We start from the raw sequence: 17,807 nt of genomic DNA on the forward strand, positions 1-17,807 counted from the left end.
GTATATAGTGATATAGGCCATGCTGGTGTAACCCTATCTCCTGTATATAATTATATATTTACAGCTCATATAAGTTGTACCGGCTGTACATACATAATTATATACAGGAGATATCCAGATTATACCAGCATGCTCCCCTCTATGAGCATCACTCGGAGCCGCCCCGCAGGCCACGGTAGTGGATCAGCATATGGTGGTAAGCAATTGTGGCCCTGTGCGTCCTCTAGTGGTACGCTGGTGGATCAGTGTACTTGTAACCGGCAATGCAGGCAGCATGTATATTATATTTCATCAGGGCTCACCCATCACTTGCTTTTTTAAAATAAAAACTTACTGGCATGGTGTATTTTCATACATTGACATCGATGGTTTAGGCCGAATACACACAGCCAGGTTGGATTCCGCATTCAGCATCCCGCAGCGAAATCCAAGGCGGTGCCCAACCGGTGGCCCCTGTGCACCCCTGCGTATCCGTCCACAGTGTTCTTCAACTGTTATGTGGAGGTGCCGGACGGCGCACATGCGCACTACAGATGACGCTACACCATCGCTAGGCGAGGACATGGATTCCGCAGCCCGTCCGCAGCTGTCACTGTGGACCGACTCCAGATTGGACAGCTTTCATTGACTTCAATGGAAGCTGTCCGCGTGGAATCCACACTAGAATAGGACATGCTGCGATTTTTCCTCTGGAGCGGAAAATTGCAATAGATTTCTGCTCATGAACATGGAAAAGCGATTTTGCATAGTATGGGCAATATTTGCTGCTTGATTCGGAGGCAGACGCCCACTCCTGATTCTGGCAAATAAGCCGTGTTCATTGGGCCTTATGAAGATGTAATGTGTCAGCTATTGCCTTACCTGTAACACAGCACCAATATTCATATATTTATACATTATGGGCTCCTTTACACTGGTGATCGCGATATCGCCACGAGAAAATCACGGCAAAATCGCAGCTTTGCTCATGAGATGTCTGAGTGGCAGCGATGGTTTTATTCTTGCAGAAACATCACGTTATTCTCACGTTTTTCTCGCAATAAACAATAGAAGTTTCTAATGTTAAAAACGCACCGCACGAAAATTGCAAGTTTGTGCATTGCCATGCGATAAAAAGGAGGCTCCATAGAGAAACATGGAAGTTAAAAAAAAGGCAAACGCAGAAAAATAGGAGATGCTGCGATTTGTTGTCTTCACTCGCCATCACATAAATGAAAACATCGCAAATGGGAATTAAGCCATTGAAAATCATTGGCTTCATAATGCTGCGTTTTCACGCACTCTCACATCACGTGAAAATCACTTGATTTTATCGCCAGTGTGAAGGCAGCCTAGTAATGATTTTTATGTAGCTGTTCAAAAACATTGTATTTACTTGCAATGTATAAAAGCGTCACTAGATGGCAACACGTTGTGCAGAATCTGACACGCTAGCTGCGGTTTGCAGTGTCATGCTCGGTTAGTGGGAGGGGGTTGGAGTTGTGACTGTTGCAGTGTGGTACAAGGGGTGTAATTGTCTGGATGTTTTCAGGTCTAAGTCTATCAGATCAGCTGCAGTCAGTCTGTGATCAGTGAATGGACTTGATAAAGGATAGATACACACGTTTGCTGTAGTTTTAGGAGCCAAAGCCAGAAGGGGAGTCAACAAGAAGAAACAGTATCAAGAAAAAGGTAAGTGGATCTTCTGGAATCGCCTGGATTTCTGCATTGATCACTAACAAAATGTGATTATTAGTCCCCATTATAGACAAACACCATGTGGCTTATATCACACAGACTATTGTGCCACTCAAGTCTCCATGTCCTGTGTGTTTCAGAAATAGTACAGCTTGCTCAACTAGATTGTTTCCCAGGACTTCATATGGAATCTGCAACGGAGAATCTTATCGGAGCCTTTGACACTAATTGTACTAATGTTGCCTCATTGACCTCTATTCTAGTGCAGAGACCATGCAACACTGAAAACATCGATCTTACTTAATGCTGCAACGCTAAGAGGGCGAGAGCTTCTCCTAAGTAGCTTTATGTGTATATATAGATTCTATGTTTTACTAGAGGATGAACCTGTAATGCCGGATCTAGTAATAGTGACAGGACGTATCACTATGATGTGAGTAAAATCTATCAAATAGCAAACCTGGCATGATGTATCTGGTATTTAGACACACTTCTTTTCGACGCTAATATTTAAAGTGTGTGGGGGGGGGGGGGGGAGAGGCAAACCTGTAACTCTTCCCACACATGTAGGAAATGGGATGAGAAGCTAATGCATGGGGATGGCACAGGTGCCAGCTGTAACAAATGGGTTTGGACATAACTCCAGTCATGGCCTTTTAACCTCCTCAATGGTGACCGCTGCACCCAAGTGGTTTTACTGAAGGAATGGGATCTCTCTGTAAACCCATTGGTGCCCATATGAGTTACCATGGCAGTTATGGGCCTCCTCGGGGAAAGAGAGAGCGCGGGGCTGAAGGGGACTCCCTGAGGGAATCCCCCATAGCAAGGAGAGAAAGGGGGTGTGGCATACCTGTAGCCCTGCTCTTTCTCTCCCTGCTATGGGGGATTCTTTCGGGGAGTCCCCTGTAGCCCTGTGGGTACTAATTGCTGTTCGGGACTACTGGCGATCTCTTTCTCTCCCTCTCATCCCTGAACTCGCGAACAGCAGCACTGTGAATTGGTGGTTTTAGTGCTAATTAAAGGGGTTGTCCCGCAAAATCAAGTAAAGTTAAACACTTCTGTATGGCCATATACATGCACCTTGTAATATACATCGTGCATTAAATATTGGCCATACAGAAGTTATTTACTTACCTACAGGGGGTCCCCCCCCCCCTGTGCTGGCGTCCCCGTCGCCATGGCGCCGACCGAATCCTTCTCCTGGCTCGAGTAGACGCGCTTGCGCAGTCTGCCTCTTCTGTCCCGTTGAAGGGGCCGCTCCAGCGTGCTCGCGCCGCACAGCTGGTCTGCGCATGCGATGTATATTACAAAGTGCATGTATATGGCCATACAGAAGTGTTTAACTTTACTTGATTTTGCGGGACAATCCCTTTAAGCTTGGCACTTGTGCGTGCAAAAATCATCCATTCACATTTTTGTGTACAGTTAGCCATGGCTTTTTTTACATGCTGAAATTGGATGCGCGTAGGTCCCTTGTCTGAAAAAGCCCTAAGCAAACCTCATTTGTTAGCTAACGAACTAATTTATGTGAGAGTAAAAATCCTTGCTGATTGGCAGTGCGTGTGACCAGGAAAATGTACAGCCAGCCAATGGGGACAAATGATCGAACCAGCAATCGTTCATCTTCATAAGCCAATTCTTATCCCATATAAAAAGAAAATTAAACAAGGGCCGATTGATATGCATATTAGTAGGCACCCGCTGCACCACGCCAGGAATTCGGCCTCCGTAAAAGGACCAGAACACAGACTTCCAGGTCTTTCATCTACTGTAGTGGATTATAAAGCCCTGTTATGGGTTTGAAAGAGTAAAAAAAAAAACTAAGTTTCCCAAAATGTTTCATTATGGCGGGGAGAGGGGTGGAAATAATAGTAAAATTAAAAATAAAAACGATACATAATCTAAAACACATTTTATCCTCTCTTGCAAAAAATGGAATATCAGTAAATTGCATGTGCCCCAAAATACTGCCAATAAAAACTACTAGCTTGTTGCGCTCGCCAACATGTGATTTCGCCGCGGATGTCTTGTATCACTTCAGGGAAGTATAATCGCGGAGGGTCTCATTGTTGTCAATGGGAGACCTTGCATCGCATTGCATGCACCTAGCATGTGGTGCGATGCTGCTACTGGCCCCAAGGGAAAAAAAATGGGCAAAGCAATGTGAGGGCACGCCAAAGATAGGACATGCGTTTTGTTTTTTTTCCCCCCATATCACGGGAAAGCATGTGATGCGGGGAAGAATCGCTCATGTATATGACGCCATTCACTAAATGGAGTCCATATTTGTGCATCTCGCAATGCGAGAATCTTGGCCGTGTGAAGCCCGCCTAAGGCTACGTCAAATGGAGACCTAATTCATTGCGCTCAGAAAGTTGAGACGCTGAAACTTGTTTTTAAAAAACCGAACAAGCGCTCTTATTGTAAATAAGAGTAAAGTGTAAATGGAGACGGGGGTTGTTTAAAGAGTTTGACTTAGAATTTTCATATTTATTTCTTGTGCCAGGAACTAAGATGGGCTCCAAACTGTCAGTAGAGGGATCGGTGCAGGTCGTCATCGTGGGTGGAGGATTTGGTGGCACAGCGGCTGCCAATCAGCTGAAATCCCATGGAATTCCTTTTGTCTTGGTGGATATCAAAGATGCCTTTCATCACAATGTCGCTGCCCTTCGTGCGTCTGTAGAAAGTGGTAAGACGTATCAAATACACATTGCATGTGGTAAAATCAGCTGCCTGTGTTTCTTAAGATGTTTTAGGCCAATTTTCCAAACATTTAAGGCTCTTTCACACGAGTGTATCGGCCCGCCGTTTTCACGGTCGGCTGATATGTGCTGTGATCTTATGCATTGGCTAAGCTCCCGCCCCCTATATTGGCCGGCCGGGCGCTTTTACATCGCGAGAATACGGCCAAATGATCTGATGCACTGAAAACCAATGTATCAGATAATGGCGTATATCAACCTGCCGTGAAAACCTTTCATGTGAAAGAGGCCTTAGCCTGTGTTACCACAGGACGGAATTCTCGTGCAATGTCCGCAGCGGCACCCCGCGGAAATTCCGTAAAATCTCCACAGAGGAAAAGCTGCTTTAAACCTGCACCATTTGGCGCTGGTTTTTAGCAGCTTTCAGCCTGTATTCTGCTATGGAAATCTCTCCCCATAAAGAGAAGAGTTCGCAGTGGGAACGGCGACAACATGTCATTTTCTGCATGGCTTGTCCGCAGTGTGTGACCAAGATTTTTGCAAATTTCATCTACTTTACAGCTTAGTTTCAGGTTGAAAAATGCATGCTAAATTTCCATGTGGAAAGTCCACGCGGCAATTCCGCTCCGTGAGAACGCAGCCTTGGATGTCACTTTTATTTTTTGTTATATTGTTGAGGCCATGTTGAAAGTCTACAGTGACCTATTGGAGAGCCTCCATGCACAGCGCTGGTGGTTGTGGCTTCTCTCACTGGCAGCACGCTCTTGTTGTGCCATTTGTTTTCAGGTTTCTCAAGACCTCAAAAATGTCTGGAAAAACCTCATGTACAAAATGACAGAAATTAGGAAACACCTTTAAAAAATGCCAGAAAAGACCCTTCAGGAGGGTCCACATTCTGGAGTGTCAAAAAACTAATGGTTCTTGGTCTTTAGGCCGGATTCACACGAACGCATTTGGCCTCATGTCCACAGGGACAGATCCGCAGCGAGTGCCCCCCCACGTGTGATCTGTGCCCCATAGGGATGCATTGGACACCCGCAAGTATTTAAATACCTGCGGATGTCATTTTCCCCTGAGGCGCAGATTGCGAGTGCGGGAAAACACCCGCAGCATGCTCCATTTCAGTGCGGGTCTCCCGCAGGCTTCTATTGAAACCTATGGAAGCCATCCGAATTCGCAGCTCACTCGCAGCTGAATTCCTGCTCTCAGGCGCGAGAGAGCAGGAGTTGGGGGGGGGGGGGGTGCACGGCGCATGCGCGCGGCACGCTGCCGGCGTGCCGAGCACATCCGCCGGGCCGAAGAAAGGAGATCCGGCCGCGACGGAGGGAAGATCCGCAGCATCCGGACAGGTGAGTAAATCTTCTTTTTAGGCCTCATGTCCGCGGGAAAGGAGGGACCCGCTGCAAGATTCTGCATAAAGAATCCGTAGCGGACCTGATTTTCCCCGTGGCCATGAGGCCTTTGGGTGCCTAATATGCAGAAAATAGAACCCATTGTTTTCAATGAGTTTGTTAACAAGCACAAATTTGACTATCCAGTTCCAGTTGCGCAAAAAAATTATGCAACATGTTCTAGTTTCCTGCGCATTTGGGCAGGGAAGAACACATCTTAAACTTCTAAACTAATTGGTCATTTCAATGACTGAGATCATCGGTAGGTGTTCTATGTCACGAAAAAGTACAGTAAATTATGCCAAAGGCGAGCAAATACGTAAAGTCCATTATGTAAAAACGTGTGCAAATGCACTTCCGCTTGAGCATGTGTGAAATTTGCTGTGAAAATGTACCTAATAAGTAAGTTTTGTGCAACTAAAAATTAAGATTAATTTTCGTTCTGACTGAAATGCTTTTGTAAATATTCTAAAATAGGACGTACAGAAAATACAAGTTAAGGGCTTCTACAGACAACAGTATTTGCGCACATTTTTCTGCACACCATATGCAGAGAATAGAACCCATTCATTTCAAAGGAGTGTGCCCTCTTTTCTGCAATTTGCACATGTGGAAAAGCAAAAATAGGAACTGCTCTATTGTTGTGTGCATTTGCACACCACTGGCTCCATAGAAGTCTATGGGATGTGGGCAAATTTTGCCAGACATTGCGCAATTCCATGGAAACAGAACACATCTGGACCTCATTAGGCTAAATAGCTTTTTAAATCATGGAGGGGGTGTTGCCCACAAACTCTGACTTCTGCGTGCACAAAAAGTACAGTACTATGCATAGATTCCTGTGCAAATATGTTGCACTCATGCGTGTAAAATTACGCATACAGTCATCTGAAGCCGCCCTCACATGAATACATTTACAAGCCCACAATGCTTGTAGTCGGACATACCCGCCAACTGGAATAGAATTGGACAATTGTGACCGGACTTTTCGGCATATTTATAAAATGCGTGCTACGCCGTAGCTTTATGCTTATTCTCTCATCAGTGTTGAGGTTGTGTGCCTGATGTCATACACAAAACCTTGATATAGTGCCTCATCTGTACATTTTGTACTTTGTGTTACAGGCTTTGCAAGAAAAACGTTCATCTCCTACAAAGATTCCTACCAAGGCAGCTTTAAACAAGGACGAGTGGTGAGAATAGACCTGCGGACGCAGACTGTTGTGCTAGAAAGCAATGAGGTGAATACTCGGCTCTAGTCAAGTTTTGTACCTTGCTGGCAACGTATAACAGATATGTCTTTTTTTTGTCTCCAGCTCCTAGTATTACGTTGTAAACAGTCTGTGTGTAGTCCGCGCCGGCAGCCATGTTTCCTGGTATCTCACCCCTGTAGCGTGTTAGAGGTTGTGCAGGCGAACTCTCAACAGGTTTAACATGGAGTGTGAAGAGAAGCAAATATATTTTGGTCAAACGGGTTGTCAAGGCATCCCCCTGACACCGAGCAAGCATCATGCATTGGCCCTGTTAATTGGTATAGGACCCATATATAACACACGCTGGGTATCAAAAGGTTCCACTTGACTGTCCAGCATGCAGTTGCGTCTCACCATTTTGATCTCCGATGAGATGGAAGAATACTCTTGCACAAAATTTTGTCCTACGTGCAATAGGCTAGCAAGACAATGCCCTAAAAGTATGAATCCCTGCCTGACTACACAGGGTTGTTTGTAGTCTGTTACCATGGAGATTGTTTTAAATGATTGTGGCCATAGGTCATTGCTGCACATCACGACTTATGTTTAGCTGTTTGATGCTACATTATGACCCTCCTAGGCATAGTGGATCCTGCTTTTTACGGTTAGTATATGAAAGTTTGAAGCCATCTTGTAAGTAGTCCTTACAGCCAGATTTTACTACAAGTCAAGGATGCTTATACTACCAGCATCACCTTAGGAAGAAAGTACTAAGTTGAGACGGAACTACCTTTTTTTTCCTGTACTGGTTTACCCTGTTAGAGATTCGTGTATGTAGAGGTTACAGTTGAACAGCTTCAATCTAAATATGTGAGTTAACGAAGTACTCTGAGACTTCAACTTGTTTGTTTGGTGATGGTCTGACCTCCTACAACTTCCCACTTATGTGTTTTGTGACCCCCCCCCCCCCCCCTTCGTTGTTCTGATTGGCTGGGCTCCTGGAGTTCAGAACTCTACTGATCAAACATGGATGGGCTTTCCTCAGAATAGGTCATTAATGTTAAACTCCTGGAGAATCCCTTTGTCTTGCAGGATGAGCAGTGTGGCTAGCAATGTTTATAGAATCCTAGAATGGTAGAGTTGGAAGGGACCTCCAGGGATATCTGGTCCAACCCCCTGCTCAGTGAAGGATTTACTAAATCATCCCAGACTGATATTTGTCCAGCCATTCTTTGAACACGTCCGTTGAAGGAGAACTCATCACCTCCCGTGGTAACCTGTTCCACTCACTCATTACCCTCACTGTCAGAAAGTTTGGGTTTTTTTTGTAATATCTAATCTGTGTCTCCTCCCTTTCAGTTTCATCCTACTGCTTCTAGTCTTTCCTTGTGTAAATGAGAATAGAGATGATCCCTCTGCACTGACAGACCTTCAGATATTTGTAGACAGCTATTAAAGGGGTTGTCCCGCGCCGAAACGGGTTTTTTTTTTTTTAACCCCCCCCCCCCCCGTTCAGCGCGAGACAACCCCGATGCAGGGGTTAAAAAAACAAACCGCTCAGCGCTTACCTGAATCCCGGCGGTCCGGCGTCTTCATACTTACCTGCTGAAGATGGCCGCCGGGGTCTGCTCCCTCCGTGGACCGCAGCTTTTCTGTGCGGTCCATTGCCGATTCCAGCCTCCTGATTGGCTGGAATCGGCACGTGATGGGGCGGAGCTACACGGAGCCGGCATTCTGCACGAGCGGCTCCATTGAAGAGAGCAGAAGACCCGGACTGCGCAAGCGCGGCTAATTTGGCCATCGGAGGGCGAAAATTAGTCGGCACCATGGGAACGAGGACGCCAGCAACGGAGCAGGTAAGTATAAAACTTTTTATAACTTCTGTATGGCTCATAATTAATGCACAATGTACATTACAAAGTGCATTAATATGGCCATACAGAAGTGTATAGACCCACTTGCTGCCGCGGGACAACCCCTTTAAGTCTCCTCTCAGCCTTCTTTTTTGCAAGCAAAACCTTCCCAGATCCTTTAACCGTTCCTTATAGGACATGATCTGCAGACCGCTCACCATCTTGGTAACTCTTCTTTGAACTTGCTCCAGTTTGTCTATGTCTTTTTTTTAAAGTGGGGTGCCCAGAACCGGACCCAGTATTCCAGATGAGATCTGACTAAGTAAGAGTAGAGGGGGATAATGATGTCACGTGATTTAGACTCTATGCTTCTCTTAATACATCCCAGAATTGTGTTTGCTTTTGGCTGCTGCGTCACATTGTTGTCTCACAATCAGTCTGTGATCTATTAGTATACCTAAGTCTCTTTCACATGTGCTGCTGCTTAGCCCCATTCCTGCCATTCTGTATGTGCTTTTTTCATTTTTCTTGCCCAGATGTAGGACTTTGCATTTCTCCTTGTTAAATACCATCCTGTTAGTCGCCTCCCACTATTCAAGGGTGTCCTGATCTTTTTGAATTCTCTCTCTCCTCCCCAGTGTGAGGGTGCATTTACACGAACGTATATCGGCTCGGTTTTCACGCCGAGCCGATATACGTCGTCCTCGTGTGCAGGGGTGGGAGGCTGGAAGAGCCCAGGAGCAGGAACTGAGCTCCCGCCCCCTCTCTGCCTCCTCTCCGCCCCTCTGCACTATTTGCAAAGGGGAGAGGCGGGACGGGGGCAGGGCTAATTCACGGCACTTAGCCCCGCCCCCGTCTCACCTCCTCTCATTGCAAATAGTGCAGAGGGGCGGAGAGGGGGTGGGGAGGAGGCAGAGGGGGCGGGAGCTCAGTTCCTGCTCCTGCGCTCTTCCAGCCTCCCCTCCCCCCCCTGCACATGAGGACAACGTATATCGGCTCGGCGTGAAAACTGAGCCGATATACGTTCGTGTGAATGCACCCTTAGATATCCCTCCTAGCTTTGTGTCGTCAGCAAATTTGATCAGTTTCCCATCAATTCCCTCCTCCAGATAATTTATAAAAAATGTTGAACAACATTGGGCCTAGGCCTTGGGCCTCGTGGTACTCCACTAGATACATTCTTCCACTTGGATGTGCAGCAATTTATGACCACTCTTTGAGTACGATTGGGTATGTGTTAGTATTTGTTGCTTGTCTATGTAATGTGTAATTGAGCTTGACAAAGACCACACAAGCTGGTTGAAATGTTTTAGTGGACTTAAAGGGGTTGTCCCGCGATGACAAGTAAAGTTAAACACTTCTGTATGGCCATATTAATGCACTTTGTAATGTACATCGTGCATGAAATATGTGCCATACAGAAGTTATATACTCACCTTCCCTGCGCTGGCGTCCCCGTCTCCATGGTGCAGTCTAATTTCAGCGTCTAATCACTGCGCTTGCGCAGAAGGGTCTTCTCCCTTCTGGTCGGTCCGGGCACGAGCGGCATTCTGGCTCCGCCCCCTTCTACGCGTCATCGCGTAGCTCCGCCCCGTCATGTGTGCCGATTCCAGCCAATCAGGAGGCTGGAATCAGCAATGGACCGCACAGAGCCCACGGTGCACCATGGGAGAAGATCCGCGGTGCATCGTGGGTGAAGATCCCGGCGGCCATCTTGGAGGAAAAGAAGGAAGAAGTTGCAGAGAGGGGATTCGGGTAAGTAAAAATTTTTTTTTAAATTTCAACACATCCCTTGGGTTTGTCCTGCGCTGAACGGGGGGCCTATGCAAAAAAAAAAAAACGTTTCGGCGCGGGACAACCCCTTTAATAAAGATACATCTAAAGATGTGATTTTCTAGTAAGAAGATTCCTGAGTGCTACTGCAGCGTCCAAGAGGGATAACCTGACATACGTGGGGAGCTGGAAGGGTTAAGTGTTGGCTTGTAATGGCGGCACTTACCAGACTTCTTTCCCTGAGTGACAACACGCAGTCAAGTGTAACTGCAGGCCACCAAAGACACCCCTAGAATAGGGAATGCCAATAAACAGGAGGATGGGGATAGTAGTTGTCATGGGTCCTACACCTCGCTATGATGCACGACGGAGAATAATCACAGACAGTCTTTTATGACCTCAGGTCCCTAGGAACGGTTAGCGCCCAGCAAAAACTCTGTTTACTGCCAGTTTACAAAAGTAATCCTCACAAGCCAATCTAGGTACAGTCTATCCAGTGCAGGCAAGACAAGAGATCAGAGGTAGGGAGGAAACGCAGGCTGAAACTGGTCCTGCAGTCTACATTATCTGTCAGGAACCGCTTCTGGAAAGGGAACACTCCAGAGGAGGAAAGGGGGTAGGGTCACTCCACAGACACTCTGGTAGCAATTATTGACTTTTAGTATTTGCACCTCGCTCTGGAGATGTGTGGGTGTGACAATTAACGAGTGTACTTCTACGCGCTGATCCTGGATCTGGACGGCCATGTAGGAAAATTTATAGAAGTGGATAGTACCACTGCACTGGCCTTGTCAGGGAAAGTGATTACTCACAAATGCTTGCTCTCTCATTTGGGGCTCACTCCATTCACATCCAGAATTCAGTCGCTACAGGATATCTCTCCTCCTCTTCCATCTTTACCACAAGGAAACTGAAGGTGCTTCCATGTGGCTCTGTGTTAGAACTCACTCTCCTCCAGAAGATGGACTTAGAACCCTTTCCCGCTCTCAAACACTCCAATTTATACCTTCACCCACACCAAATGACATGACAGACTGATACATTTACAGGCAGACTATGATTTTATTAAAGTTAACCTCTCAAGCCCCACAGCTGTGCAACACACACACTGGAAATAACAAGACAGGCTTGCACAGTGCATCCACATAGGACAAACATGTATGACGTTTATGGAGGGGACCAGGATAATGTACTGGGCCTCTACACTATTTGCCTTACACCTGTCTTAACCACTCTTTGAGTATGATCAGTCAGTTGTGAATCCACCTAACAGTTGCCTTGTCAATCCCGTATTTGGTTATCTTTTCAAGAACTATGGTATGAGATACATTGTCAAATGCTTTACTAAAGTCAAGATATACTATATCCACTACATTTTCCTCATCAATCCAGTTGGTGATTCTGTCATAGAAGGAAATTAGATTTGTCTGGCATGACTTGTTTGTTACAAACCCATGCTGGCTCTGGTTAATTACTCCATACTTATCCAAGTACTTGCATACATGCTGTTTAGTAATTTGTTCAAAGATCTTTCCTGGTATGGAAATCAGGCTTACAGGCCTGTAGATTCCTGGATCCACCTTCTTCCCTTTTTTTGAAGATGGGGAAAACATTTGCCCTTTTCCAATCTCCTGGGACTTATCCTCTTCTACATGAATTTTCAAAGATTATGGCGAGTGGCTCAGCAATTACCTCTGCTGCTTCCTTTAGTATCCTAGGATGTAATTCATCTGGACCTTAAGATTTGAATTCATTTAAGTTAGCTGTGTTCCCTCACCATCTCTCTACTTATAGATGGCCTGCATTCTTTTATTCCCCCAATAGCACAGGGAAGATCAGTTGATGTTTTATCTACTTTCTGAGAGAACTCTGATACAAAATAGGAATTTAAATGTTCGGCCTTCTCAACATCATTCTCAACCAATTCACTAACTTCATCTTATAACCATCCAATAGCATCTTTGACTTTTCTTTTGCTTTTGACAAACCCCTAAAATCCTTTTTTTGCTTTTGGCCTCTGTGGCAAGCTTCAATTCATTATCAGCCTTAGCTTTTCTGACACTTGTCCTACAGTTTCTGCAGACTGCATTATATTCTTCTTTAGATATTCCCTCTACTTTCCATTTGATAAACAATATTTTTCTTCGTTTTCAACATGTGTGCAAGTTCTGTGTTCGCCCATCCTGGTCTCTTTAAATGCTTCCCATTATTCCTTCTTTAAGGATTGTTAACGATTGTGCTTTGAGAATCTCATTTCGCAATATTTCTCAACCTTCTTGGATATTTTTGTCCTTAAGAACATCCAGCCTTTGGATTCCTCCTATCCTCTTTCTGAGTTCATTAAAGGGGTTTTCTCGCAGCAGCAAGTGGGGTTATACACTTCTGTATGGCCATATTAATGCACTTTGTAATATACATCGTGCATTAAATATGAGCCATACAGAAGTTATTCACTTACCTGCTCCGTTGCTAGCGTCCCCGTCTCCATGGCTCCGTCTAATTTCGCTGTCTTCTGGCATTTTTAGACGCGCTTGCGCTGTGCGGTCTTCTGCCTGGTGAATGGGGCCGCTCGTGCCGGAGAGCTGCTCACCGCGTCGTCATCGTAGCTCCGCCCTGTCACGTGTGCCGATTCCAGCCAATCAGGAGGCTGGAATCGGCAGTGGAACGCGGAAGACAGAAGAAGAAACTCCACGGTACACCATGGGAAGACCCGCGGTGCACCGTGGGAGAAGACCAGCGGCGCCATCTTTAAAAGAAGAAATGAAGAAGCTGCAGAACGCTGATGCAGGTAAGCGCAATGTGCTTTTTAAAAAGCAAACAAATGCTTTCTTTTTCACAGGGCATAATGCTAGGGTCCATTTAAAAAAAAAAAAAAAAAAATTCGCTTTCGCCACGAGACAACCCCTTTAAAATCTGCCTTTCTGAAATCCAACCTTGAGGTCTGAGTTTTCTGAGGTATTCCTTCCCTTTTATCCAAAATTCAAGGATAGCATGATCACTACCTCCTAAGGTCCCAGCCACCCTTACTTCCTCAACAATTTCCTCCCTGTTGTATTTAATCTTTATATTTGGGCATTATGTGGACACTGTATAGCTTTTTCATTTGCAAAATTGCAGGAGAGTGTGTGGCAATACTACTTGGGCACATATTGTATAGTGGTTGTGTTAGTATTCCTTGATGGGATTGACTTGGCTATAGGAAAAAAGGCAATGCTGTTGTAAGCATGTGATTATTATTGTAACCTATATCACATCTAATGTGTAGAACATCATATACCATGGACAGACTAGAGCTTCTTTAAGACTGAAGCTACTTTTTTTTTTCTGACTATTTTCATTTTATCCAGGAAATCCATTTTTCCCATCTCATCATTGCCACCGGAAGTGATGGTCCATTCCCTGGAAAATTCAATCAAGCAGTCACCAAGGAGCTGGCCATACAAATGTATGATGGTCTAGTAAAGGAGGTAAGCTTAGAGACAAAAGTGATCAAGCTGCAGCAGTCATTTCAGGGGAAAAAAGGCAAGATGCTCAAATCCATGATGTGGTCAGGTGCTAGAACACCCCACAAGAAGGCCAGGAAATCAAGGAGACAGTCTGAAATCCCATCTTTAACATGACTCATTAAGCGTGGTTTCACACAGGTTTTTCATGTGTCTTGTGGCCAAAGCCAGAAGTGGCTTCAAGAGAAATGTGAAATATAAAGGAAGGACGTAAACTTCACTTTCCTGTTAGATCTAGTTTTGGTTCAAAAACTGCATGAAAACCTTTTACTAAAATCTGTGTTAAACTTCCAGCGCTAAGGCATTGAGGACCTACCCACCCAATCAGCTTTTTTCAAGAGCGGCTCGAAGCTGCAGTGTGCCAGAAACTCCATTACAGTGTAGTGGCCTGGAATGATACTGCAAGCAAAGTGCACATGAATCAGCGAGCAGCTGATTAGCAGTGGTCCTGAGCAGCAAACGCTAGCCAATCAACGTTTGACCTATCCGGAAGATCGATAATCAATACTTTAGAGATTGAAAAGCTCTTTAACAATTTTAAAGCATAAAGAGATCAGAAAATAATAACATAAATAGTGTGTGAGCTCAGACCTCAGCTATAATCCAAAACGATAAAGCATTCAAACCAATATGATCTTCTCATAGTTTTTTAAGTGCCTCCAAACACATTAGACTTTAGTCGTCCAAACCCGCCAATAACAGCCAGGCTGGATGACTTTTCTGATGTGTATAGGAGCCGTTCAACTTTCCCCTGAAATAGCTAGGTTTGATCCCAGCAATTAGTGCAGGAGCCCAGCTGATATCTGACAGCTGAGCTTCTGTTCCTGTTGGGCTTCTGATGCAGCACTGTAAAAAGGTGCAGTCATTGGAAGAAAGTTCCTTATTGGCTGCCATAAAAAAGGTGTATAAGCAGTGATTAACAAGTCTTCAAGGAACTCTAGATTAAAATGCACATAGTCTCTGCTATAACCTGCACTACACTACAGAAGCCAGGAGTATATAATGAGAAGCTAGCCAATCATAAACAACTCTCCAAATCATTCATTGCTCAGCAGTGTGGTCAGCTGACCCGCTGTAATAGATAAGTTGTGGGACAGTTCCATAGCAACTGCTCCAACAATAAGGGGAAAACAAGAAATAATTAAACAGCGGGAGAATTGCTGTTGACTATAAAACTATGAGCCAATGTGAAAGACCACTCACAGCGGGTAGCTTTTGCTCTGTGGGACTTGGCAAGCGCATGAATTATATGCATATGAATGTCATGAGTTACTACACTTCCCCTGCTGCAACCACCACTAGGGAAATGCCTGGCTAGAGGTGACTTTCCCAACAGCTATCTGATCACTGGCTGCATAGCACAACAATGTTGATATACTCTCTATACAGTATATTCATTTGCAGCAAGCCCATTACCAACACAGATAATAAAATGACTATGAGAAAGATTTGTTGCACTATTTGCAACAAATTTGTTCAGTTAAAAAAAGGAAGTCAAGCATAATGAAAGCAAAGTTTTTCTGTTTTGCTTTCCATTTTATAAAAACCGTATTGTAATCAATGGTGGAAAAACAGATCAGTCTATTTCCAATTCTATGTTCCAAGAACGGAGCAGAGACCAAAGCCCTAATGCACTTGTGAGTTACATACATCTTGAATCTGTTTTGTGCAGGGATTTCTACAAACCACATTCAGATGAATGGGACAAATCTGCAACATGTGAATATACCCTTAAGATAAGGTGACCAGACGTCCCGCTTTGGGACCCTATGTCCCATTGTCCCCAGGAGCCCTAAGCAGGACAGCCTTCTGTCCCGCTTTCAGTACATCCGGTCACCATGAAAGTGATTACTAGCAGGAGTACTGCAGCTCCCCGGCTGGTAATCACTGTGGCACTGCTACAGGTGCATAAACTGATGGCAAAGTGTGCACCCGGGTTCCTCTTCTGCTACTTGGTTCCACTGGAGGGGAGGAGAAGGGAGGAGTAGTCCAGGCGCGCACGCTCATGTCCACAACAGGGCCGAGCAGAGAAGCAGTGGCACTTTAAAAACAAGGAGGAAGTAAGTAGATCGGTCTCAGGGGGGGCGCTATTACTACTGAGGCCACTGTGAGGTGACTATTACTACTGGGGCCCATATAAGGGACAATATTACTAATGTGATCACTGTAAGGGTCACTATTACTACTGAGGACACTGTATGGGTCTCTATTACTACTGGGGCCATTGCAGGGGTCACTATTACTACTGAGGTCACTGTATCAGGGTAATTCTAAGTACAGCACCAATCAGGCCCACCCCACTTGCCCGCTGCCGGCGATAAGAAGAAAACACCACACAGAGGTCTGGTATCATTCCTCACACGGGACATGGCTGCGCTTTGCCGAGCTTTATTACAGATTACATGAGATCTTATACCCTTTGTCCCATCCCCAGCAAGGGGTGATGGGCTCATAACCATATATGGGCAGTCCGGATTTCCGGCCTGAGACACTGAAAATCATATAACAGTCATTATCTTGATACTGGCGCCTCTGGCTTATGTACAGAAAATCACATATTCAATTAACTCCAGTGCAAAGAATCACCCACTCAATTCTAAGAAAACGGCCAAGCATGCATTCTCCATATATGGGAAGTCCGGATTTCCGGCCTGGGACAGTGAAAGTTATGTACATTTGAACATCTTGATATCTTGCTTCTGGGAAAACAGCCAAGTACACGCGGCCTTCGTCTGGTTCGGTATCATCTCTGAATTTCTAGAACATCTCTCTCAGCCTTGCAAAGCCTTGGAATATCTGATGTAAGGCGACATATGTTTTTTCTCATTTGGAATTGGATAGAATTTGCATACAGGTATAAAGCATAAAAAACATTTGGCAATATATATATATATATATATATATATATATATATATATATACATCCTCACAACTGTAAGGGTTATGCTTTCTACTGGGGCCACTATTACTACTGGGACCCATATAGAGGTCAGTGTTACTACTGAGGCCACTGTAGGGGTCACTATTACTACTGGGGCCTATATAAGGGTTACTATTTCTACTGAGGTTGCTGTGGGGTCACTATTACTACTGAGGCTGCTGTGAGGTCCCTATTGTTACTGAGGCCACTATAGGGCTAATAGGCACTATTACTACTGAGGTCACTGTGGGGGCCACTATTACTATAGAGGCCAATATAGGGGACACTATTACTACTGAGGTCATTGTGGCAGTCACTATTACTACTGGGGCCCATATATAGGGGTCATTATTACTACTGAGATCACTATGGGGTCACTATTACTACTGAGGCTGATATATGCAACACTATTGCCACTGTGGGGGACACTATTACTACTGAGGCTGATATAGGGGACACTTACTACTGTCGAAGAGGAACAGGAAAAGTCACCCAGTGCTCCCGAGAATAGACTGCCAAGAATCTTCCGTTATGTATCTTTTTTTTTTCTTTATTGAAATGCTTCAATAAAGAAAAATTGATACATCACGGAAGATTCTTGGCAGTCTATCCTCGGGAGCACTGGGTGGCTTTTTCCTGTTCCTCTTCTGCAATTTGTACATTGTGTCCTCTATTTTGGAGGACACAAACACCAGGTAGCTCTCCTGATTCCTCAGGGTAGAGGGAAAGACTGAAAAGTTCCATCCATTAATTTTTACATGCTTGCTGGGATGTGGAGGTGCTAGTGGGGTTTCC

General features: G+C 45.0%; 1 protein-coding gene across 2 annotated transcripts in view; it reads left to right on the top strand.

Annotated features, from left to right (window-relative positions):
• The window catches only part of AIFM2 (apoptosis inducing factor mitochondria associated 2), a 49,652-nt gene that overhangs the window by 15,058 nt on the left and 16,787 nt on the right, over positions 1 to 17,807 (top strand). Inside the window, exons 1-4 of one of the 2 annotated variants that reach the window (XM_066600490.1) lie at positions 1,498 to 1,671; positions 4,184 to 4,366; positions 6,896 to 7,011; positions 13,937 to 14,056. In XM_066600490.1, the coding sequence (XP_066456587.1) occupies positions 4,192 to 4,366; positions 6,896 to 7,011; positions 13,937 to 14,056 (411 nt within the window). In that variant the 5' untranslated portion in view covers positions 1,498 to 1,671; positions 4,184 to 4,191. Of the gene's footprint in view, positions 1 to 1,497; positions 1,672 to 4,183; positions 4,367 to 6,895; positions 7,012 to 13,936; positions 14,057 to 17,807 lie in introns of those variants that run through there. The other variant, XM_066600491.1, reaches the window with a different exon arrangement.

Source organism: Eleutherodactylus coqui, chromosome 4 (assembly GCF_035609145.1).
Source record: "Eleutherodactylus coqui strain aEleCoq1 chromosome 4, aEleCoq1.hap1, whole genome shotgun sequence".
Lineage (NCBI taxonomy): Eukaryota > Metazoa > Chordata > Amphibia > Anura > Eleutherodactylidae > Eleutherodactylus > Eleutherodactylus coqui.